This window comes from Solanum pennellii, chromosome 4 (genome assembly GCF_001406875.1).
Source record: "Solanum pennellii chromosome 4, SPENNV200".
Classification (NCBI taxonomy): domain Eukaryota; kingdom Viridiplantae; phylum Streptophyta; class Magnoliopsida; order Solanales; family Solanaceae; genus Solanum; species Solanum pennellii.
In genome coordinates this window covers 86,315-109,996 of record NC_028640.1, presented here as the reverse complement: position 1 = coordinate 109,996, position 23,682 = coordinate 86,315, and the positions used below count along the sequence as shown (strand labels likewise).

Here is a 23,682-nt window from a genome sequence, read left to right as displayed (position 1 = left end):
CTTAATATTATTATTTCACTTTAAAAAAAAAAAGATTTCACCAAATAAAAAATAGTAAAACTTAGACAAAACGTATATAAATCCAATCCCGGCAACCATAGGAAACTGGACCAAAAGCTTCTCCTATAATTTTGTTGCAGAACCCCAATTTATGCATATAGGTCAGTCCCCATTTTGTATTCTGATCCAAAAATCTTGTTCGTTTTTGCATATTTTGCTGCATTTAATTTTCTGGGTATTTTTCAAAATTTCGTTTTTGTTCATGTAATGCTTGTTGCTCAACTGTTAAAGTTGGTAGTTTTGAATCCAAATTTGTGCTGTTTTGGGTGGAATTTTCGCTTTTTCTCATATGGGTATTCTTTGTTTATTGGTCTTGTTCAACTACTGATCATCATGTTTCTTTGTTATTCAGTTTAATGGCATTCTTTTTCTTTGATTGCGGAACTATGTAATTTTGCATAATTTCTGTCTGAATTGGAAGTATCTGTTAATCATGATCTGCTTAAAGATACTGCCTCTCATGAATTTAATCTACTGTACTAACATGGATAGATATAGTGGTGGACTCAGAATTTTCACTAATGGGTCGAAAAAGGGGTGCAATATATATATATACATAAAAATAAATTGAAACACTATAATTTTTCGTAGAAGGTGGTTTGGATGACCTATCGGCCCTACCTAGCCCCGCCGTGGTAAAGTATACAAAATTTTAGTTGATTGTTGAACTATGTAAAAGTATGGGTGGAAGAGAATAAAGAAGAATAGTGAAAAGAGCTACTAAAAGATAGTTTGTAACTAGTTTCAGGATATTTGAAAAGTAGAGGGAAAGTTCTTATCTTTATGTTTGTGTTGAAGGCTGATGCATTACAAACTATAAAACAACAAATGATTTCAAAACTTTTGTTGGGAACTTAGAACATAAGTGAACGGTTGATGCAAAATCTACAAAATTATGAATGAGTCTACTTTTCTTGCATATTTGGACATTAGTTTTTTCTAGTCGCTAAATATAGAGCCGAATGGATACCGAAAGATTCATATAACATACTCTTGCGAATTTGTAATTAATGTATAGTTGAGTGACGGCTTAATGCTCCAGTGCTTAGTTAGACTGCATTGCCATCTGCTTTTTACCACATAGAACATGGATTCGAGTGTACTTTCTCAGTGGAGCAACTAAGCAAAACATTTCAAGAATATTGAGCTATCTCGCACGATTTATCACCTATTACATGGATTTAACTACGGGTTTTTGATGAAGTGTGTGACTATCTCATTTAAAAGCTTAAGCTTATCTAATTGTATTCTCAACAGTCTTATCCAACAATGATGTGTGTGTGCATCCAATTACCAATATGGACATGGAATGGTGTTTTCCTAATTTATTCGTTGACTAATTTGTGATTTTAGTGTGTAATTAGTGAGAAAACTATGCTTGTTTCATTTTGTGTCAACCATGTTTCAAGAATTGAAAATAAAAGGAGAACTTCATTCTTCTGAAATGTTTAGAGGGGAAGCTGCTATTATGATACATCATAATTCTCTAAGCCATTTAATTTCCTTGGCTTTTTTCACGTAATCATGTTTGATGAGAGCTATTTGCTAATCTATGCTTGCAGATCGTCTAACTTACAATTAACTGTTTTCACTTTATCTTTGAATTCTCATTCTTATTTGTCCCCCTTTTTTTTTTGTGGGTATTTTGCAGGGGAAATCTGGCATAACTTTCCCTTTCAATGGATATAGATACTGCTAATGCTGAATCCATTAATCAGAAAGCTGGTCTTTTAAAGGATCAGGTTCGACTAATTAAGAGAAAGGATTGTGATAGATACGAGATTGCCTCAATACCAGATAATTTGTCATTTGAGAAAGGATTCTTCATTGTAATCCGTGCATGCCAAGTGTTGGTTCAGAATAATGAAGGACTGATAATGATAGGAGTCGCTGGTCCCTCGGGTGCTGGAAAGACTGTATTTACGGATAAAATAATGAACTTCATGCCAAGCATTGCAGTTATATCAATGGATAACTATAATGATGCAAGTCGAATTGTTGATGGCAATTTTGATGGTAAGAATGCATTACCTATTTTTCCCCGATAGTGCTTCGAGATGTTTCTGTCTAGGTGAAAATTTGGTGATTGAGAGTGTAGGGAAAGCTGATTGACAAGAGGGAAACATCATTTGAATTTCATCATTTTCTTTAGACATTTCAGGATTACATCAAAAATTAGTGTAATTGAAGATCCAAATGATTGGATCTTTGAGGAAATCTACCCTATAAATCTTGGTAAAGGAGGTTCACATCCTAAAAAATCCCCTTGGAAATCTTTTTTTCCTTGGGAAACCAATGATTATTTACATTTCATTGACCCTGCCCTTTTTTTTGGTATGAATGGACAGCTGTCTTCTTTTTGCTCATGAATTTAGTCAACTAAGTGATTGTGCTGTACTGTGATTTGTGGGTGCTGTAGAATTAGCCCTTTTTTGTGATTTGTGGGTTCTGTAGATTTGTGATATGTTTACCAGGTCTTATCATGTTTTTGAAACAGATCCACGCCTTACAGACTATGATACGCTGCTGAAAAATATCAATGATCTCAAGACTGGGAAAGCAGCAGAGATTCCGATATATGATTTCAAATCTAGTTCCCGAATAGGATACAGGTCCAGCTCCTTACTTCTAAATGTAAAAGTGTACTTTCTTATCTGCATCTACGTCTTTTATGACTTTGTGTACAAGGCACTGCACAGAAACCAAAACAAGTTAGTAAACCTGTTGTTAGACTGTGGACTATATTAAGTGTTTGTTATTCGATAACTTGATAACTTATCTGGGAAACACATCCAGGAAACTTCAATTTGTTTTTGCAAATCAGTAAATTATATCTTTATGTTGTACAGAAAAATTATAACTTACAACTTTGTTACATGGACACCTTATTTTCCCTGATATGTTAGGTACTTGTATGCTTCTTCAAACTATAAACCGACTTTAAATTCTGCATACCAGTGTTGATTAAATGCTCATGCAAATACTCATGTTTGGGTTTCTGTAAATAGTTGTGAAGTGCCATGACTGTTTTTCTTGTAAAGTGGATCGTTGCTTCTGCTTGGCACTTCGTGAATCCTGTCAACTAGTTAAATATTGCTTTATTCTTTTTCAAGTGCTCTATAAATAAGGTGTTTCTGTTCATTAACTCTAAAATGAGGCCATGATGAAATGTTCTTTATTAACGTGCATTGAGTGTTCAATGGTCGTATAGTCGTCTCTTCTTATCTGTTTTATGCTGAGGTCAAGCATTACTCTTCTCTTGCTCTGGATTCATGTTTAATCCATTGTCCTTGCTCACATTTTTTTTGGCCCAGCTATTTTATCTGAAAGTTCTTTGATGTTGCTTGTATTCATTATCTATATGTAGCATATAAGTATGAACCAAACTTACACAATTTGGTGTGCTGTAGGACTGTCGAAGTCCCTAGTTCCCGCATTGTGGTTATTGAGGGCATCTATGCTCTGAATGAAAAGTTGCGGCCTTTCCTTGATCTTCGCATATCCGTAAATGGTGGAGTTCACTTTGACCTTGTTAAAAGAGTTTTGCGCGACATACAACGTGCAGGGCAGGAACCATCAGAAATAATCCATCAAGTATCTGAAACGGTCTGTTTCTCCAATTTATAATACAGATAAGTTTGACTAGATTGTCTTCTAACACTCCCAGCTGTAATGTCTTATGCAGGTTTATCCAATGTACAAGGCTTACATTGAGCCTGATCTCAAAACTGCACACATAAAAATTATCAACAAATTTAATCCTTTTTCTGGATTTCAGAGTCCTACATACATTCTAAAGGTAAGAGCAATTCAGACCTCCTATATCCGGTCTTAGAATATAATAGCTTCCAAACTCTATCAAGAAATTCGTTGAGAAACGACTGATCTATTTTTTCTCACTTTTAGTCGTCAAGGAATCTGAAGGTAGAACAAATCAAGTCTGTCTTGTCTGAAGACCACACTGAAAGTACGGAACTGATCTATGACATATACCTTCTGCCACCTGGTGAAGATCCAGAGACATGCCAATCATATCTGAGGATGCGGAATAAAGATGGGAAATACAATCTCATGTTTGAGGTATGCTCCTTTTATATAATGATTTTTACTCTTGGAAGAATAACAGACGATGTTTTCGAAGAAGTTCCTCTGCTAGGCCTTCTTGGCTAATCTTAAGCCCGCTGCTCATGACAATCTGTTATTTTCTTACATGAATTCTCAAATTCATGCATGTATTGAAATTAGTCTGTTTTTTCCTGAAGCAGTTGAAACATGTTAGAGTTTTAACTTTTAAGAAAACAAGATTGCTTAAATCTGCTTAACCCCCGCCTCACACACACACACACATCTTCTGATTTTCGCCAACTGCATACAGCTTGCTTCACATTGTCTGGCTCAACATGATTTGAATTGTAGGAATGGGTCACTGATTCTCCATTTGTCATATCACCAAGAATCAGTTTTGAAGTTAGCGTGCGTCTTCTTGGTGGATTGATGGCTTTGGGATACACAATGGCAGCCATCCTCAAAAGAAGCAGCCATGTATTTTCTGATGAAAGGGTTTGTGTGAAAATTGATTGGCTTGAGCAACTAAAGCGCCACTATGTTCAGGTAATATATAATTTATTCACTTGGTCCATCTCGCAATGATTATATCCCAAAACTTTTGGTCTTGTCGAGGGGGTTTCTTTTGATGCTTGAATACAATCGAGCGAGTAGTTGTATTATTTCAAATGCGTAAATTTTCCTTCATGTTTGATTTCCATTGTGTGGAGACAGTCATTCAGTTATACCTGAGCAATAATTGCCTGACCACAAAATGTGTTTGTTTGTCAACTATTGATAAATACATTGAGTCTGCGGGGAATCTTTTTCTAATATTTCTTGTGTTGTCCTCATAACTATGTCAAAAGCTGTTTAGATCAAACTAATTGTTCAGAATTCAAATAATCGTAAAAAATAAAAGACTTACAAGTCTAATATTTTCTTCTCTTCTCGGACAAGAATATTCAATCTATCAAACTTCACATAGAGTACCAATTACAGAGAATTTTTCTGGCAAAGGAACAAACTCTTTGTAGGTTGAGTATATTGTTGGGGGGAAGTTTCTCTTTGCCCGTAGTTGACAAACTATGATAGGTTGTTTGTTTTTATGGAGTCATAAGTGAAGATGCTATTAAATTTCAAATATGCTAAACTCTATTAACTTTGCCTAGGTCCAAGGAAGAGATCGTGTTGTTGTAAAAGGTATTGCTGAGCAGCTGGGTTTGGAAGGTTCATACACTCCTCGTACATATATTGAACAAATACAGCTAGAGAAGCTTGTGAATGAGGTTATGGTATGATACCTTCTGTAGCATTTGTGATTCACTGTCCCTGCTTCTTATCCCTAAGAAGATAACACATTTCAGGCACTACCAGATGACTTGAAAACAAAGCTTAGCCTAGATGAAGATATTGTCTCAAGTCCTAAAGAAGCTCTCTCTCAAGCCTCGGCAGAGAGGGCGTGGAGAAATAAGAATATCAGAAGGTGCAGCACTTGATCCATATTTTCGTTACCTTCTACTTGTTTATTCCATGTTTATCTTTCATCAATAAACTGAGTAATGTCTTGTATGTGGCCAATAATTGATTAAAGAATTATCTGTTAGTTAAACATTTGGTAACTTCAGTTTTTTTTTTTTTTTTGGCTACTTCCATCAAAGAAAGCACACATATATGATATTGCCTCAAAAATAGGAAACTAAGAAAGTAGGGGGTGGAGCAATGTGAGGTTTGGTGGGACAGAGAGAGAGAGAGAGAGAGAGAGAGAGTAGAGGCAGGGGACCAGGAGGATTCTTCTGATCTCACATGTGCACTTGACCAGTCTTCTCGCTTCTGCATGATGTGAACATAAACGTGACTTGCAGGAGTTGCTGCACTAGAGTCTAATGAAACAAGTGCGGAATCTCATGAGTATTGATACAAAGGATAAAAGAAAGCACATATAATTTTCCGTCTGATAGGATGATGGGAGATTTATATGTATATGCACCTTATGAAATATTATAATTTGTGTTCAGAGAATATCATATTCAAATTATTAAATCAATCATACCTTATGAAAGTACTGATTTAATTAGATTTTTGCTCTTGTACATGAGCAAGTCATTCTTTCATTTGATATGCATCGACTCTCTCTGCACCTGCTAGGGTGTCTGACAAGAAAACTGTCTTTTAATAAACAAATTGAGGGATGCATTGGGTTGTTAGTTAGCTGCAATTTTCACTTTTACTGTAGGTGTACCACAGTAGTCACTATTCCTTTTGTTTACTGATCTACATTTACGTTATCGTGTTACTCACGTCTCCTGCCAGTACCTCAGGATGACTAGTACTTCCTCTGTTTTAAATTTTTTGAACTTCAGCCTTTTTACTCTGTCCCAAAAGCGAACGGTCAGGGCGAAGGTTCAAGACTTAAAAATGACACCTTCCTATATTTGGAACAACTACAACTTTAAACTTCTTCCAATTTTACTCTTAATGGCATGATTTTACGACCACTGAAAGGTCATGATATGTATAATGCCACAAGTTCAAAAAGTGTTCCTTTCTTTCTTAAACTCCATGCTCAATAGAACAGAGCTATGTAAAATGAAGAAATACGTATAGATGTACCTTATCTACACAGAAACCAGTTGGGGTAGGGGATAGCCAGGTCGGTGGGAACAACAGAAGTGGATATGATTCTTCCTTTTTCTCTGGACCTGGGAAACATTTTGATGTCAAATTGATTTGTAATTGACGTGCTTTGTGCAGCGGATTGTCACATTCATATTCAACTAACAGGGACAAAAATCTCAATGTTAGTTCTGATTATCAGAGAAATGACAGGATTGAGGAACCAGGGACAAGATTAGCAAACCAGGTGCAATGATTCACATTTATTTATTTTTTAACTAAAACACTTTTTCTTTTTTAGGCATTAATCATTCTTTACATGACATTTTTTGAGTATTTTTCTTGTTTATTCCCTAAGGGAACGATCACACATCTATTGGAGCAAATTTCTATGTTGAATGACCGGATGGACAACTTCACGTCTATAATGGAAGAACTTAATTCTAAGTTGTGCAGCAGAATAGCTTCTCCGAGAAACAAACAAGCTTCACCATGCATACAAAATCTGACGTTAGATTCTGAAGCATGCGTTGGATCTGCTCCTACTAACTATTTCATATCTGGTTTGGAGAACGGTTCATTGACTGGGTCCATCATGCCTAATTCCTCATCTTTTACTTCCACTATTGGAAAGGAATCTGCCTTGATGGAAGAGGTAAGTTTTTTTTCTTGGGCTTAAAATTTTGAATGAGTTGAAAATTAAAATGCTAATTACTTAAATATGCGTAGAGTCTTGACACAAATATATAAGCCAATTTACATTTAGACAATTTCAATTATATATCCTCTTTTAGTCTTCCTCCCTTTTCCTTATGTAATTAATAAACACATAACTATTTTACACAAGCATGTAATCAAACCTAAAAGATCACGTAGTTGAATACAGACAAACAAATACCAAATTTCCAATAAACGATTGGAATGACAATTTCATCGTGTGATCATGTAGTCATGAAAACATTAATTCATTACAAGTTATCAAAATTGGGATAAGACACTAGTACCCCTTTAGACTATGACCGTATCCCAGAGACACACCTTAACTAAACTAAAGTCCTATTACCCCTGAACTCATTTTTTTTTTGTAATTATGTACGCCTTTGGCTTATGTGGCACACTCCGACTCCACGCAGTTAGGCCCGTGGGAGATATTATGATGTCACGTAAGTCAAAAACGTGTACAAAATTACAAAAAAAATGGGTTCGGGGGTAATAAGACCTTTGTTTAGTTAAGGTGTGTCTTTGGGATTTCGGTCATAGTTTAGGGGGTACTTGTACCTTATCCCTATCAAAATTACAATGAGGTGAAAGCACATCAATAACAACCTACCAGCGTAAAAAGCACAAAAAATAAACATAAAAGTAAATATTGTGCATGACTGCGTCTGAGCCAGAGGGGATGTTCATGTCTGAAGTGGCATTGGCACACTACAGCTGAATGCCAGAAATAGCAGCAGCAAGATTGCTAAGTAGGTCCGAGCATGAAAAAATGAAACCTAGGAATTTGCTCTGGCTGTTGCACGTAATTCATTTTTGGGTTCAAATTGCCTGTGCAAAATGAAGATTCTTTGCATTTTTTTATATGAAGCTACTAGTGCAGCATTCTGCACTTGTGTTTGAAGATATTATGGGTTTTAGGAATTGAATCTGCTACATTTGCTTCGATATGGTAAGCCATAGATAGTTTTTCTTTGAAAAAAAATCCCGGCTATCATTTTGACAGTATACTACACAAAGTTTGTAATATTTTTTTTATTAAATAGTATATATACATATATGTGATTAGGAAGGGAAGGTATGACTTTTTTAACTTACTGTTGCAGAAGATAACTAATTTATTATCAGATGTATATTTCCTTGTTCCTGAACATTGAATTTGTTGCCTAAAGTATCTTAACCTCTTTGGTTGTTGTCTTATAAATCCCTTTCGGATACAGATATCCAATATTGCACGTGGACAGCGTCAACTTATGCATCAGCTGGACAACGTTAGCAATATTCTTCGCGAGGGATTAGGAGAACAGTCTCGACAAGCAAGAGTGAACAAGAAAAGTGATACAATCAAAACCATCAGAAAGCCTCTCATTGTAACATTAGCAGTTGGTGGCCTGGGAATTCTCTTGTTTAAGAGCCTCCAACGCCGTAACTGATTCTTCATCCTAATATTTACTGTAGGATTTTTCTTTTTCTCCTACACAGCTTACATTTTTTCATAGCGTTATAGCGTTGTACCCTTCAACCGGGATAAAATACTGCTCATAGATCAAACTGATCTGTGATGTTGAGGCTAAGAAGGCAGAATGTGATGCTTTCTGATCGATGAGTTTCGTTTTGTTAAAGAAGGGGATGAATTAGAAGATTTTTGTAGACTTGTGGGGTTCATTTAATAAAAATATGTTCTTTCACCAGATGTTTTGGAGTTTTAGTCTATTTTGACGTGTGCAATAGTGAATAAGATTAGCAGTTAGTCCACGCTCAGGATGTAGATTCAGAGTGACACCTTTAACTATATAAAGCTTATAACGGAGCGATAAATTTAATTTGTATATCTGTTACACCTAATTTACACTATAGAAGAATATTCTAATTCTTCAAAGGAGGTTAGGTAAAAGCAGAAATCTTATTAAACCAGCAAATGACCAGTTGGCATAAAAGACTCGTGAGGAAAATGGAGTTTCCTTGACAAGTTAAAAAGTAAAGGACAAAGTCATCACAGTACTAGAATAGTATCTGTTTTGGGAAGAACAAACATAAATGACAAAGTGGAATCGAACATAGTGATCGATACACGTATTAAAGTTCGATTATTCTGAATTTGGTATCAGTAATGTACCAATTGATAAACAACACTATGGATCTTTATAAAGGATGATTAATGTCTTGACTGAAAAATTAAATGATTATGAAAAGGACAATTAGTTAGGCATGAAAATGGTTTAAAGCAGCTATCAACTCAACATCTTTTTACGAGACTTATTTGGCATAAGTCATTACCATAAAACTCAGTTTGGCCATTTGCCATAATTAAGCTTCTACTAGTTATCCTCCAGTTAATTAAAAGTTTCAATTAATAATTAATGTAAATATTTTATCATTATATTTATATTAATTGATAGTATATGGATAATTGTTATACATAGGATACTTCAAATAATTATGGAGTTACAAGTTGAATAATTTTAAATATCTTACCTGCATATTAAATCTTTTCTTTATTTTAAACATAATTACGTGGAAACAAAATTCCAAAATATCATAAAACAATAAATCTCCTCCCACTTTCAACCGCTAAGTTTTTGTACCCTTCGATTGTACTTCAACTTCTTCACAATACGACACCTCAACTAGAAAACATATTTCTATATCAGAGCCCAATTAAATTTAAATTCACATATTATTACAGATCTATTATCGAAGGCAATATTTCAATATAATTTTTTAATTTTAATTCTAAAGACTTGAACATGAAAGTTTTAGTTAAAAATAAAAAAAAGATCGAATCATTTCACTATAACATATATCGATATCGCTCTTAGATTTCCTACACCTCTTTTCTTTTATCTATCCGATCAAATTCCAATGTCATATATCCAATCTTTTAAAAGGGATGGTCCTTCCTTCTCTAAAAACAAAACAAGAAATATTTAATTTAAAATAAATAGAAAGCCTATATAACAAGATATGCCTAGAAAATAAAGAATATGAGTAGGTTTATTTAGACTCGTTAGTATTTGTTGCGGTACCCTTATAAGCTTTATCTTATGTTGTATATTATATTCTGATTATCAAACTATTATTTTGTTGTTATTGTTTTTTATTTTTAGATTTAGTTCAAATGTTCTTATTAACTGTTGGTGATAAAATTTATATATTCTGATAAAAATCTATCCTCTGTAAAATATGACTTCGTAATGTTGTTAACTATTAGGCGGTGTTTAGTTATGCACACTTAAAATTAAAAAATAGTATTTGATTGGGTGGGGTTGCATAAGTGAGGTGATGTGGAAACCACTCTCCTTAGAAGTGACTTCTTTTCAACTCCCGAGGCTCTGTCACTCTCCAAACAGATCTCATCTCTCACACTGCTTTAATCTTTTGTTCACCATTACTATGCTAATTATATATGCATTATTTTTTCTGTAATGGATCCTCATTCTACTATAATGAGTGCGTTTCAAACTGCGACTAATTTGGCGGAGATCTGGCCCTATCACCATCTTATCGACCACACAACAAATCACGCCGCCAGAAAGCGACGCGACGATGATGAATCTGCTATTGGAGTTTCAACTAGTGGAAATGCCTTGGTATCTATATCTCTCGTAACTAGTTTATTCATTGTTCACTTGCTTCACTACTTAATTTGTGCGGCATAGTTTGGATTTCATGAGTCAATGAAAATTACAGTCACATAATTACAATAACAATTGAAAATGTTTTGAATATATAATGAAAAAGTCACGGGACTCTAAATCAGAAATGTGCCACATAAATAGGAAGGAGAGTAAATTGCATTATAGTTGGAATCAAGTGTTTGGCTGATTTATTGATAGTTCTGGTATGGTACAGTATTTACTACTCCCTTAGTAGATATTTTGACTTGATACAAATTTAAAGAAAATAAATAACATGTTTGAATCTCTGAGGTATTAATTTGAGGATATATTCATATATCATAGGTAACACAATGTCCTTTAATCTTTTGATTCTAAACATGCCAGCTGAAAAGTTCAAATTAAAGAGTCGCTGAAAATAAATAGGAGGAAAGGCTCAGTCTTCTCAAAACAAACTAAAAACAAATTGAAACAGAAAGAGAAATATACAATTGGCTACGCAGTCTAAGAGAGTTTCTGTTATTTTATCTAGCAGATTGATCTGCTAATTGCAAAAAGCTGGTGAAGACTGAATAGGGTAGTACTACATTTGTTATTGATCTTAATTTCCTGTTTCTTGGTGCAATGTTCAGCTTGTATAAGTGGACCTTAGCTTGTTTCTTGGTGCAATGTTCAGCTTGTATAAGTGGACCTTAGCTTGTTTCTAGGTGCAATGTTCAGCTTGTACAAGTGGACCTTAGCTTGTTTCTAGGTGCAATGTTCAGCTTGTATAAGTGGACCTTAGCTTGTTTCTAGTTGATATATATATATGTTGGAATCAAAATCTTGTGGTCTTTATTGTTCTTATATCTGTTAGTATTTTCTGGTGATTAAAGCAGACTGAATCTGATAGTAAGCGGCTGAAGGCCACAAGATCAAACGAGAATGGGGAATATTCAGGAGGGAATTCAGGAAAATCTTCAGAACAACCTGCAAAGCCACCAGCTGAACCACCTAAGGACTACATCCATGTGCGAGCGAGGAGAGGTCAAGCTACCGATAGTCATAGCCTAGCAGAAAGAGTAATTATATCCATAACTTTTTCTTAACTCGAATAAGTTGTTCAATGTTTGGTATCAAATGATGGTTATTTGTAATTGATAATGGAACTTGTTGATACATTTGGTTTGCAGGCCAGAAGAGAAAAGATTAGTGACAGGATGAAAATCCTACAAGACTTGGTCCCTGGTTGTAACAAGGTATATTTTTCCTTTTCTTTCGACTGTGTCGAATAATCTAAAGCAATTACCTCATTGTGATGATCAACTGCTTCTCCATTTGTTCTTTTATTAGTTGTTAGATGAATCTGAAAATATATACTAATAAGAAAAATCAATGATTTCTAATACCTGAACTATTGGTATACATTTTTTGTGGTTTTGGACTGTACTACATTGTTGTCTCTATCTTTTCGTTGAGATGAAAGATTAAGTTTCACTGGCAAAGCCTGCTCATGTAGTCCTCCTTATCAAACTGAGTCAATGTTTTACTCCTCCTCAATGACATCAACTTCAGTATATAAAATACTTCATCTCTTCTAATTTATCTGACATTCTTGGTATTTCGAGATTCAAATGAGTTTTTCTTTGATCACATTTTTTTTCAATTGTTAATTATTTGTGACTTATAGTACTAACTTCTTTACGTAGTTTCCAAATATATAAATGTTATTTCACAAAACCTAAAAATCAAGCTCTCGAAATACGAAAGGTGTCACTTAAATTAGAACAAAAGGAGCAATAGTTGGCAAATTTCATAAAGAGATACCATGCAAGCGAAGCCTTTGAGCTTGTCTTTCTTGCTTGTCTTTATGATCAACTATTTAATTTGTTGAAAATTCAGTTAAGTGGATACAAAGGGCTATGATCTGTTTGAACCACTTGTTTAAGCAACATCATGTAGGCTTCATCCTATTGTTCCATGTCAAAAGTCTTTTACTTGACCCCAGAACTGTATCAGCCTTATTGTTAGAAGAATGCTGTCTTTCATTTGTTGGTGTTAAGAGAACCCTCTAACTCTACATGCATCCAATTGTCAGGAACATAAAGTGTAATGAACCTAATGTCTCTAATTACCTGCATTTCAGCCTACATCATTGGTTCTGATTTTAACATCTAATTTCTTCAGGAACATATAGCGGAATGAACTGATGTCTCTAAAGTTACGTGCATTCTAGCCCCATCGCTGGTGCTAGGATGGTAGAGATTTAAACCCTTATTCTCTTCACATAAATTAACATCAAAATGTGAATTCAATTCAATTATATGTATCTTTTACTTCTGAATGCAGTGGGAAAAGTCAGTTTAACATTGTTTGGTTACAGGTTATTGGAAAAGCTCTTGTCCTTGATGAGATAATCAATTATGTCCAATCATTACAACGTCAAGTTGAGGTATGCTCTCCACCTATCTTGTCTAGTTGAGACTTCTATACTAGGAGTAACATTTTCTCTTGATTCCTCAGTTCCTATCAATGAAGCTTGAAGCAGTTAATACAAGAGTAACCCCAACCATCGAAGGAATTCCTACTAAAGACGTAAGTGTTGTATGAGAAAATCTTTTTAGTAGTTGAATTTATTTCTTTGTTATAGCATGTATAATCTTGTTTGTCAAGCTTTGTTAACTCCACTAGAACCTCATCTATCCTTTTCATGCCATAACTCTCTGTCAACCTTGAATATAGTATATGACTAACATTGAAGTTGGAATATTTTTGGGCATAGTGTCCATGTGCTCACATCTTGCAAACTGTCACCTCTGACTTCTGAGTCTGGCTTGGTACTAGCTCCTTGAATGTGTAATTAATGATTAAATAATAGTACCCCACATTTCTGAGACTTGGCTAAAACTATATTGAATAATGAATGATTTGAATGCTATGGATATTCAAGCATCTCGTTTTACAAGCTATACCTTAAGTTTGAAAATGAGCAAGATTGCAGTGAGTGTGTATAAGAGGAACCCACAATATGATTTTGCAGCACATTGAAATTTAGCTCCTTGTAAAACTAAGTGACGTGTAAACAATTAAAGCAGAAACTGTAAAGAGACAATAAGAATACATTCTAAGATCTGAAAAAGAGGAAAATACATTCATTGATTGATTTCACAATGTAAGATAGCATTAGATTAGTACTTGGGGAGAGTTTTCTTCAAGTTTCGTTCTCAGATGAATTCATAACGAAGTGCTTTGGTTTTCCAGTTTGGGCAGCAAACATTCGAGACAAACGCTATGGCATTTGGTTCACAAGGTACAAGGGAATATGCTGGGGGGACATCACCAGACTGGTTGCACATGCAGATAGGTGGTGGATTTGAAAGAACAACATAAAGTAAATAATTGGAGGCATCAAAGGCTAATAAATTCTTAGGAGGCTAATGCTTCCTCCAGGAACTGCCAAAATATATAACAGTTCCTTGATTTATAGGTAGACAACTGATCAGGAACAAAGTTTTTGTATCATGTATGTCTTTAGGACACCGCGAACCAAATCATCATCTCCTTGTGTAATGAACACAAAAACTTTCCTCCTTTAATTTAACAGCACATTTCTTTCACATCAACTGAAACAAAAATGCTAAATGAATAGTATACTGGTGAGAATGCGTATTTGACATGGTTAGTAAGGTATATCAAGAAGCTGTAATATGTGCCTGCGCTCTGAAAAGCATTCATATGTGCTGCTTTGCTCTGCCAAAACTATCACAACTAGAAAATATGAGCCTTGGGCGTTAAACAGTTGTTAGTGTGCTGCGACAACATGAGTATTATATATAGCTCAAATTATAAGTGGTGTGTTAAGAGTTAAGACTCTTAACTATTCATTATAGAAGATTCCCAAGCACGGGAAGAAGGCTAATGAAGTCAAAAAGAAACTTATAAACACACTCTACTCCCTATAAGATCTGCTGAGATCTTCACACATGTAAAAATTCACATTGCCAAATTAAGTCACTATTACTTATAGAACATTCTAATGCTAATAACATCTTTTGTTTTTTAAGGAATTAATGATTCACCAGATGAAAGGTATGTGACTAGGCTCAATCATGCAGCGGGTCGTGTTCTGCCATATGAACTTCCAGCACTGTTGAAATCTGAACCATTAGACTGAAAGTAGGAAACAGCGGACCAGAGCACACGTAATAACAGAATTGCTACAAAGACGGCACCACCAAGTGAGCAGACCACCTAGAAGGACAGAACCATCACTAGCAGAGTTCAATTGAAGATCAATATTTCACCCACACAAGAGGAGAAGTTGCTCTATTTACCCTAACCATGCTCTAAATCAGAATAGAAGACATAAAATTGTTTTGTACAAGAACTTTCAGAAATTGTGATGTGTAATACTGTGATCTTCTTAAGTGGCTGAAGATTTTGATTTTGCAAGTCTTATGTTTGATAAATTATAATATCTCTTTTATATTGCATTCTTCGAATTGCATATCTGTTTACTTTAATTAGTGGATTAAAGGCAGCTTGCATCCACAAAAGCAGCAGAAAGCCAGATTTGGTCAATGAGTAAATTCATAAAACAAGCAACAAGTAATTACAGAGTGTGTGTGTTTGGGGGGGTGCTTAATTCAGGTAAAACATTCAAAAAATGACATGGCAAAGTAATACCTCAAGAAATGCCTTCAAGATGGAGAGTAAAGCCAAAATTAGAACGCCATCAACTGCAAAAGTTACCTGCATTCCTCCAACAATGAGAACAGATGGAAGAGAGGATTTTGAACATAATTTATGTATATAATTCAACTAGAAGATCAAAACTAAACAAAACACCGAAAACGCTAGTAGCCCAAATATGTTAGTAAAAGAAGAAACATTGTATTATAGATGGTGTGAACTGATTAAAACTTTATGAAGGTGGATGGACTTATGTTGACATGAAAACACAAATCAACTTAACTCTGAAAACTAAGAAGCATAATTCTTACACATTTGTAGATGTGACAATTACTACCATGCAATCTGACAAGTCATTGCAATTTGGTTAAACATAATTTTCCCTTTTAAACGGGTGGCTAAAGAATGCACCCATCCTAGTTGGGAACTAGACATATTCGCGTTGAATATGGACGACACAATCTTAGTACTAAAATTGGGTGTTAGTAGTTGGATGTGACATCATGTGATGGCCATGTTTTGCAGGCTAAATTTTGAGAGTTAAAATCACCTCCATGCTTTTAAACACTCGAGGCACCACTATTTAAAATCTCATGTGTTAATTTTTGAGCTTGGCTAGGGTTCAATCTTGGGAGGAGGATCAATTGGCTTAGAACTGTAGTTGAGGAGCAATATTATATCGTGTGAAATACATCAGGCCTGGGAAATGTTCTGTAACCCCACATGCTAAGAGTGGGGATTATTGACAAATGCACTAGAAAGCAAGTCAAGGACTTAAGAATCACCCTCTTATGGTGATGCATAAGTTGGTTGTGTTGACACAACCACAAGCCAAGTGCACAAACTTAAGAACTGAATATGTCCTTACTCCTTACTCGAGCAATGCTCAGTATCAAGGAAGAGGCAACCAATAGCCTTAGCCATTTACAGATGCACATACACAATTTAAGAGTTCCTTGCCATGAGTATACTAACTAGTTATAGTCAAAGCTTCAAGCACGAATGAGTGTCCTGATGTGATTCAAAAACCCCAGTGAATACAAGCTCTACCATGATGAGATTTTCACCGAGCCGATGCTTAAGGCACTAGGAAGCATGAGAGTATTCTGCTACTTTACTTAGATCCCACGACCATGGCACCAGATTGTGTATGAAGGCTTGAGATGAGAGTAAACTGGGTAGTAGTTTAACGTGACCAAAAGCGTTCAAGGCCGCTCTCTCTGTAGGAGAGTTGACCCCTAATAACATTTATGTAAAAGGTGAAGAAAGGCCCTTGCCTCCCTCGACACATAAATAAAAGAAAGCTTATCATTCCATCCGAAACAATGGCCACCATACATCTACAAAAGAACCAGAAGAATGCCATGTTTTTCAGCATCCTAACACAGTCAATTACTTAGTCACCTCCAGTCCAAGAAATATAGTTCTTCTTTTTGAGGACTGTGGTGTCCGAGTCAGCTTTCACACATCATGACTACTTCCACAGGATGCACCAGCAACAAGTACCAGGTAACTCTGTCCACCAAGGCTAGAATCACCTAGTGTGCTTTTTGTCTCCCCTGGGAATTGATAGGAGTTTCTAATTCGGGTAGAATAAGCTGCACTATAGCCTATAACATTATGGTTGTGCCTAGGAAAGGACACTGATTTCATGAACAAAGTCACTTAGAATTCACACAAAGTTGAAACCTATTGGATCAATTTATATGCTGAACAAATTATTGAAGAGATAAAAGAGTGAGTTTGAAGATTTACAAGCTGTGGAGAAATGACGTCCGGCAGTATAGAACGAGTAGCTTTCCTAGCACGCTTAGAAACCTTTGTGAACATACTCTGCACAAATCTAACTAGTAAGTCAATACTGCTCTCCGTCTCCTCTTCCTCATCGCTCTCTTCATCATCCTCCAATGATTCATCATCTTCAAAATTCATTCGGTACATCCTTTCAGCTGCTTCTCCAATGGATCCATCAAACTAAAACACAAGCAAGAGATTAAATCAACAAAATTAAATAGGTCCAAATAAAGCAAAATGAGATCGACCTTGGCATGGCAATTTGTGAATCTGGGTTTTCGTAAAGGGAGAGCTAACGAGTGAGAAATTGGAGAAGATGAAGTTATTGAGTATAATCTCAAGGAAGATAGTGATGATATTCGCAGTACGGCAGCTCCCGCCATTCAATTTCTGATAAGATTGATTCGTCGTCCCTTTAAAATTTGATAAAGGACACAACGTTTGAATATTAGTTTCGTCATATATACTCTCATTAACTTAACTTATATGACATAGCAAATTGTTTCGAAACACAGGGTTGATGATACATTTTATCAGATTCAAAGTGTGTTTGAGTTAATCAAATTAAAAAGTGTTTTAAGAGATGAAATTATTAATTCGTGTTAAGTTTAAGGATATTTTCAATACTTAAAAAGCACTCTTAAGCTAGACTTATTATTAGTTTCACTCTTCATAATATTAACGATTTTAAAAATATTTATTTACTTGGCTAACGATCCCATTAATTAAATGGACATGAATTCACCAAAATACCTAGAGTGAAGAGATGATTATCATCATGTTGATAACCAAGAGACATAGAAGCTAGATAATTTTGTGGTACTTCTCATTATAAGAGTAATCTCATTTATAAAATAAGAGTGTCATATTCATCCCAAGGAGATAAATGTCATGATAAAAAGAGTAATTAATTTAAAACTTTCTTATTTATTTCATAGAAATACAAACTGAAACGTCACATTCATACATAAATAAATAATGAAAACATTATTACACATTTTATTCGAAAATACACACGCATATATTTATAAACAAGTTTGATTAGCTTGTAAGTTAAGTCAAATACGCATGGAGCAAGAAGTTACTAACCACATGAGATATTATATCCAGCTTGTCTTAGTAATCGAAATCGAAGAGCAACAATCTCAAGATTATTATGGTCATCAAATTCACCACAACTCATGTTGTTGTAGATGTGTTTAAGTGATTCCTCAATTTCTTTTTCAAAATGATATGATACTCCTAATCTTTGGGTATTGTCAATAATCTCTAATAATGTTCTTGTTGATGTAGCATGATGAGCTTCTATTAACATCTTCTTCACTTCATCTCTAAGTTGTGCAACTCCTTCTTCTTCTTCATGATCAATATCCTTCAATAACAACAATTGGACAAAAATTTAAGTTTGTGTGTACGTACAGTGACAGAATCAGAATTTTCATTAAAAATGTTCAAAATATTAAGAAAGTCAAAAAAAAATTACCATACACTATGTATATATAAAAAAAATAATTAGCGTTAGATAGTTAATTAATTACCGTAATTGAAGAATCATATGCAAGGAAATAGTCACTCCAAACACTTGGATGATAATCTACATATCGACGAGCTGATTTATGAACATTCATATTGTTAATCTCCATCTTTAGTATTTAATTTTTACTTAACTTGAATGTTTTGACTACTAATTAAATTGTAAATGTTGCTCTATTAATATTGTGCATTTTGGCATGTCACACGATGGTGAGGACATTATATAATGGGTGTAAGGTAAGATTGAATGTCTTCTTCTTTGAAGAAAGAATATATAATTTGTTTAAGTCGTTGGAGTATTAATTTGTAAAATATTCTTTAACCAAAGTAGAAAGATTATTTCACATTTTGTATATATAATAATAATAAGATTTTTTTTTTTTTAAAAAAAACGTTAGCTATTGCAGTGTAATAATTACTTTGGACGTATCATAATTCCGACAAATCATATCTTATAATAAGATTTGGAGAATTTCGTGTTGCTTACTTTTGGTAATTGACATGCAAATCAAGTGAGACAAGATAAAGTAAATAATGTCATTATTTTGTCACATAAATAAAATCCGACCCTATATATTAAGGGGATAATTCAAGTTTTAATTTGTGATGAGTAAAAATATTTTACCAATACATTATTTACATGTGGATGATATGTATCCTGCAGAGTTAAACACTTAAACTTAACATCTTTTTTATAAATAAAGATTAAATATGATAGTTTTTACCATTAATTAATAACTATGTCCATTGCAAAACAATGTTGAATTTAATTAAATTGTGAGTTGACATGATGTATTAGGAGATTTTGTGGTGTAGTTTTAAGAGCAAAGAACGAGCAATATGAAAATAAAAATGGAGGAACCAATCATGATTTTTGGGAAGCCTTAAACAATTTATAACGGAATAATAAATAAAGTCGATCTGTTGACACTTATTAATTTGTACCATGTGAAGGAATTGGAGGGATGCATGAGTGTCAATTTGGGAACCGAGATGTCTATTGTTATTGGAAATAAGATGATCATTAAAAAGAAATTGCCTCCGCTTGACACAATCAAATGTAATGATGACTCTTATTGTGATTCATTAATTATTTATTGTAAAATTCTTATTAAAGAGTAATATTTATTCTCTTTATCATGACGATACAGAAAAATCAATAAATCAAGTTGCTGATTATCCTCAATTTTTCATTACTGATGTACTCATATTTGATTGAATAATGCATAAGAAAAAAATTCATTTTTTTTTTTAAAAAAAGAACCATATCTATAGATAGAGAATATAAAATATATTAAGGTTCAAAATAAAACAACTCTTTACATTAAAGACTATTTTGATCTTTTTTTAAAAAAAAATTAGGCCATTTATGTGAATATTTATTATACTTTTAAGTATCATATAAACAGTAAATAGGTAATCATCTAATCTACAATAATTTTTAGCTTAAAACAAATAAGTCAGTTGATAATTCAATCAATTTTCGAATAAAATTTAATTAGTCCCTCTCCCTTATATTTCACATGTCAATATGACAAAAAATAAAACAAGAACAAAAATTAAATTTCAGTTTCCTAAAAAATAAACTAGTCCATTTCAATTACAATTATTAATAATAACATCATGAGTGGCATTTGACAAGGATAGTATCAACTTGAGGTGCTATATATAATTACTAAAGACCACAAAAATAAACAACACATAATTAACTAAACAACAAAATCATCACAACTAATGAAAACAACACCATATCTATACAACAAAACAAAAGCAATCACCATCATCAATCACCTAATTAATATTTTCTCCATAATCTAATCCCACTAATTAATATCTAATCTTATCTAACTAGTAATTAAACCCCACTTAATTACATCACATGTATCTTAAAATTAACTAATAATAACAATCATTATTCTTCAAGCCACACTAATTATACTATCCCCACTAGTACTACCATTGAACCCACCAGACATTGCCGGCTGGAAAGCCGGCGAATGCCTCGGTGGCGGTGGCGATTTTTCATTAGCCGCCATCGTCACCGATGCTGACGTGGACAGATTTAAATTGAGATCTGCCATTTTTGATGAAGGAGGAACAGGAAGAGCTGGTATTGGCCTAATAGGCTTCATGGATTTGTTCATTCCTATCGCCGACGAACTTTCTCCGGTGACCGGTGACTCTAGCCGGAAAACTGACATCCGATAATCAATCATTTGTTTATTATCTTCCAATTTAGCAGCACCCTGAACCTAAAACATTGGAAAAATCAAAATTAGAGGCACGAGAAACTATTGATTCAACTGAACCTATTACTTTTTTTTTATTCGACTAGTTCGTATAACGAAAATTAAAATGTTACATATAACAAACTGCAAAAAGGCTTACAGTATCAGTGGTGATGTCGAATAGACTAGACCTCCGGCGTCTACGATTATTGTTGTTACGCCGGAGGAAGTACTTTTGAGCATGACTGGCTACTTGTGTTGGAGTTCTTGTTTTAACGAAGTTTCTAGAAATTCCTCTCCAATCACCTTTTCCTACTTTCTGTAATCCTAACAAGAATAGTTTGTGCTCTTCTTCTGTCCACGGTACACCTAACGAACAACAAAAATTAGAATTATGAAAAGAAAAAAAAAACAATACATGTAAAATGAGTAACGTATAGATATATTATACCTCGTTTACGTTCACGACTCCTAGCTGAAGGATGAACAACGTCATCAGAAGCATAGCCGGTGTTAGAATGATCTTGGTGCTGCTGCTCGGTGTCCAACAAAGCTAGATTATTCATACTAGCACTTTTTCTAAATGAACCACCAGTAGCAGCAGCACCTTCCATCATTCTAACACCAAAGAGCATGAACCCCTTCGTATACGTTTGGGGTTCATGCTCTTTGTTTCCGCTTTGGACGAAGAACTCGTTATTAGACATGGTGGCTAGGCAATTTTAATTTTGTGAGGAAGAAAAATGAATGATTTATTTGTTGGCGTAAACCATATGGTAAAAGGAAGGAAATGAGGGGGAAAAGAAAAAGAACAATAAAGGAATGGTTATGTTTAGTCAACTATTGACTACATACTAAAGTATAAGTCAATTTAATAAAAGGTTGTATCTGGTCCAGTGATGCTTCGAGGAAGCAACTTCTCTCTAATTTTTATTTATTTTCGTAGAGAACACTCGATTAGTTTTGTTTTTAAATTATTAATAGTCTAAAAAATATCTCTATACTCAACTAACTAAACTTAGATACACCCCTGATCTGTTACATAAATTATTAAATAAATAATATTTAATTATAACTCAAACAATAAATTATAGTATTTCATATCTACTCTTTAAGAACCCGATAATGATGAATATCAATTAACACTTCTTTTTAAAATATATAGCTAAAATGTTACATATATATTATTGATCTTTATATTTTTATCATGTCTTAAAAGTTATTGTATTTTATTATTTTACTATTTGAAAGTAAAAATTTTACTTAGGAAGGAATGATGTTTTATTATAGTACTTTTAAAACATTGGTGTTGTTCAAAGGATTAGATGATCTCTCATATTGATGTAAGACGTTGCGTTTTTGGCTTGAAATGCTTTGGTTCATAGTGGGACGATAAAGATAATAAGAGTATCAATTATTCATATAGTAAAATGACATCTAAAATAGTCATGTGGCTAAACAAAGGTAAAATTTTAAAAATAAAGGATGGTGGAAAGAGCATAGTGACTCTCCACCATCAAAATGGTATATTCTCCAATCCTTTTGGAAAGATTTGGTTGTCTCTATTTGTTAATAAATTATATTACATACACATTTGATGGTAAGGGTTCATTTGTATCGATATGAGGTCAGTGGTGTATTCTTCCATTTTTGATGAAATATTTTAAGTTTAAATTTTAAATATGATGAAAATTATGTTAGAATCAATATTTCCAAATCGATTCTACAATTTACAATTTAAATCTAATTAAATATTTAATACGTACTTCAAACACTAAAAAACCAAACAAAAAGAAGAGAAAGATGTAGAGGTTCATTTGTGAGGATGAGAAAAGTCATTAAGACCCCACTCATCTTCTCTTTTCTTAATTGTGTGGTTCTAGTGGATATCCTTTTAGTTCAATCGTTGCTTTTTCTTTCCCCCATTACTTTTATGTGATCCAAAGTGTAAGCACCTTTGGGTTGATTACAAGATCGATCCATCTTGATCTTGGCATGTTCTAACCATTAAAAAAGGGGTTCCTTTTGTATAACTAATTAGAGTCGTACATATATTAGTAATATATGAATGAATTTATATATATATGGAAATTATTTATTAATGTATTAGTTATTTTATATTTTACAAGGCATAGTATAATATATAGATTATTGTATTAATTATATAGATTCTTAAATTACAAATCGGATATTATATTAATTTTATACATAAATGATTTATCTCCTAATTAACTACCAAATATAATATAATTTATGCGGAATTTTATATAAACATAATTTACATCTAAACTAACTATCAAGCGATCCCTAAATATTGTAATAAATTGAATTACAAAATGATAACATAAGAATTTAATCAGACAACCTCTAAAGTATTGTAATAGATTGATTTACAAGATGGT

At 33.7% G+C, this 23,682-nt stretch overlaps 4 protein-coding genes across 5 annotated transcripts; 2 read left to right on the top strand and 2 right to left on the bottom strand.

Moving 5' to 3' along the window:
• Positions 1-85: 85 nt before the first annotated feature.
• On the top strand, positions 86-9,130 carry LOC107017173 (inorganic pyrophosphatase TTM2-like). The gene is made up of 12 exons (XM_015217445.2): positions 86-161; positions 1,712-2,076; positions 2,558-2,672; positions 3,471-3,666; positions 3,746-3,859; positions 3,967-4,140; positions 4,477-4,671; positions 5,277-5,399; positions 5,472-5,590; positions 6,859-6,967; positions 7,079-7,375; positions 8,658-9,130. The coding sequence occupies exons 2-12, from the start codon at positions 1,740-1,742 to the stop codon at positions 8,868-8,870; spliced, it is 1,992 nt and encodes a 663-aa protein (XP_015072931.1). The 5' UTR covers positions 86-161; positions 1,712-1,739; the 3' UTR covers positions 8,871-9,130.
• Positions 9,131-10,694: 1,564 nt separating this feature from the next.
• Positions 10,695-14,650, top strand: LOC107018389 (transcription factor BHLH089-like). 2 transcript variants are annotated; one of them, XM_015218858.2, is made up of 6 exons: positions 10,695-11,027; positions 11,930-12,115; positions 12,227-12,292; positions 13,417-13,485; positions 13,557-13,628; positions 14,295-14,650. In XM_015218858.2, exons 1-6 carry the CDS (start codon positions 10,863-10,865, stop codon positions 14,421-14,423), a joined length of 687 nt encoding a protein of 228 aa, XP_015074344.1. In that variant the 5' UTR covers positions 10,695-10,862; the 3' UTR covers positions 14,424-14,650. The 2 variants fall into 2 exon arrangements, with proteins under 2 accessions (XP_015074344.1, XP_015074345.1); XM_015218859.2 differs by having other exon boundaries at positions 10,700-11,027; positions 11,933-12,115.
• Positions 14,651-14,841: 191 nt separating this feature from the next.
• Positions 14,842-17,988, bottom strand: LOC107018390 (protein SHORT HYPOCOTYL IN WHITE LIGHT 1-like). Its single transcript, XM_015218860.2, has 4 exons — positions 17,768-17,988; positions 17,481-17,699; positions 15,720-15,785; positions 14,842-15,284 (listed from the first exon to the last, which is right to left on the bottom strand). Exons 1-4 carry the CDS (start codon positions 17,900-17,902, stop codon positions 15,141-15,143), a joined length of 564 nt encoding a protein of 187 aa, XP_015074346.1. The 5' UTR covers positions 17,903-17,988; the 3' UTR covers positions 14,842-15,140.
• A 2,708-nt stretch (positions 17,989-20,696) lies between these two features.
• On the bottom strand, positions 20,697-22,114 carry LOC107016050 (transcription factor MYB1R1-like). The gene is made up of 3 exons (XM_015216524.2): positions 21,732-22,114; positions 21,441-21,649; positions 20,697-21,304 (listed from the first exon to the last, which is right to left on the bottom strand). The coding sequence occupies exons 1-3, from the start codon at positions 21,985-21,987 to the stop codon at positions 20,972-20,974; spliced, it is 798 nt and encodes a 265-aa protein (XP_015072010.1). The 5' UTR covers positions 21,988-22,114; the 3' UTR covers positions 20,697-20,971.
• Positions 22,115-23,682: the final 1,568 nt, after the last annotated feature.

Excerpts from the sequence above, each read along its gene's own strand:
- LOC107017173 (XM_015217445.2), top strand. The coding sequence starts at position 1,740 with ATGGATATAGATACTGCTAATGCTGAATCCATTAATCAGAAAGCTGGT. Across the intron at positions 3,667-3,745 it reads TCCATCAAGTATCTGAAACG|GTTTATCCAATGTACAAGGC; the intron begins GTCTGTTTCTCC and ends TGTCTTATGCAG. Across the intron at positions 4,141-4,476 it reads AATACAATCTCATGTTTGAG|GAATGGGTCACTGATTCTCC; the intron begins GTATGCTCCTTT and ends TTTGAATTGTAG.
- LOC107016050 (XM_015216524.2), bottom strand. The coding sequence starts at position 21,987 with ATGTCTAATAACGAGTTCTTCGTCCAAAGCGGAAACAAAGAGCATGAA. Across the intron at positions 21,650-21,731 it reads GAGTCGTGAACGTAAACGAG|GTGTACCGTGGACAGAAGAA; the intron begins GTATAATATATC and ends GTTGTTCGTTAG. Across the intron at positions 21,305-21,440 it reads TCGACATCACCACTGATACT|GTTCAGGGTGCTGCTAAATT; the intron begins GTAAGCCTTTTT and ends CCAATGTTTTAG.
- LOC107018390 (XM_015218860.2), bottom strand. The coding sequence starts at position 17,902 with ATGGCGGGAGCTGCCGTACTGCGAATATCATCACTATCTTCCTTGAGA. Across the intron at positions 17,700-17,767 it reads TCACAAATTGCCATGCCAAG|TTTGATGGATCCATTGGAGA; the intron begins GTCGATCTCATT and ends CTTGTGTTTTAG. Across the intron at positions 15,786-17,480 it reads ACGTCATTTCTCCACAGCTT|GTAACTTTTGCAGTTGATGG; the intron begins GTAAATCTTCAA and ends GGAGGAATGCAG.
- LOC107018389 (XM_015218858.2), top strand. The coding sequence starts at position 10,863 with ATGGATCCTCATTCTACTATAATGAGTGCGTTTCAAACTGCGACTAAT. Across the intron at positions 12,293-13,416 it reads TGGTCCCTGGTTGTAACAAG|GTTATTGGAAAAGCTCTTGT; the intron begins GTATATTTTTCC and ends GTTTGGTTACAG. Across the intron at positions 13,629-14,294 it reads AAGGAATTCCTACTAAAGAC|TTTGGGCAGCAAACATTCGA; the intron begins GTAAGTGTTGTA and ends TTGGTTTTCCAG.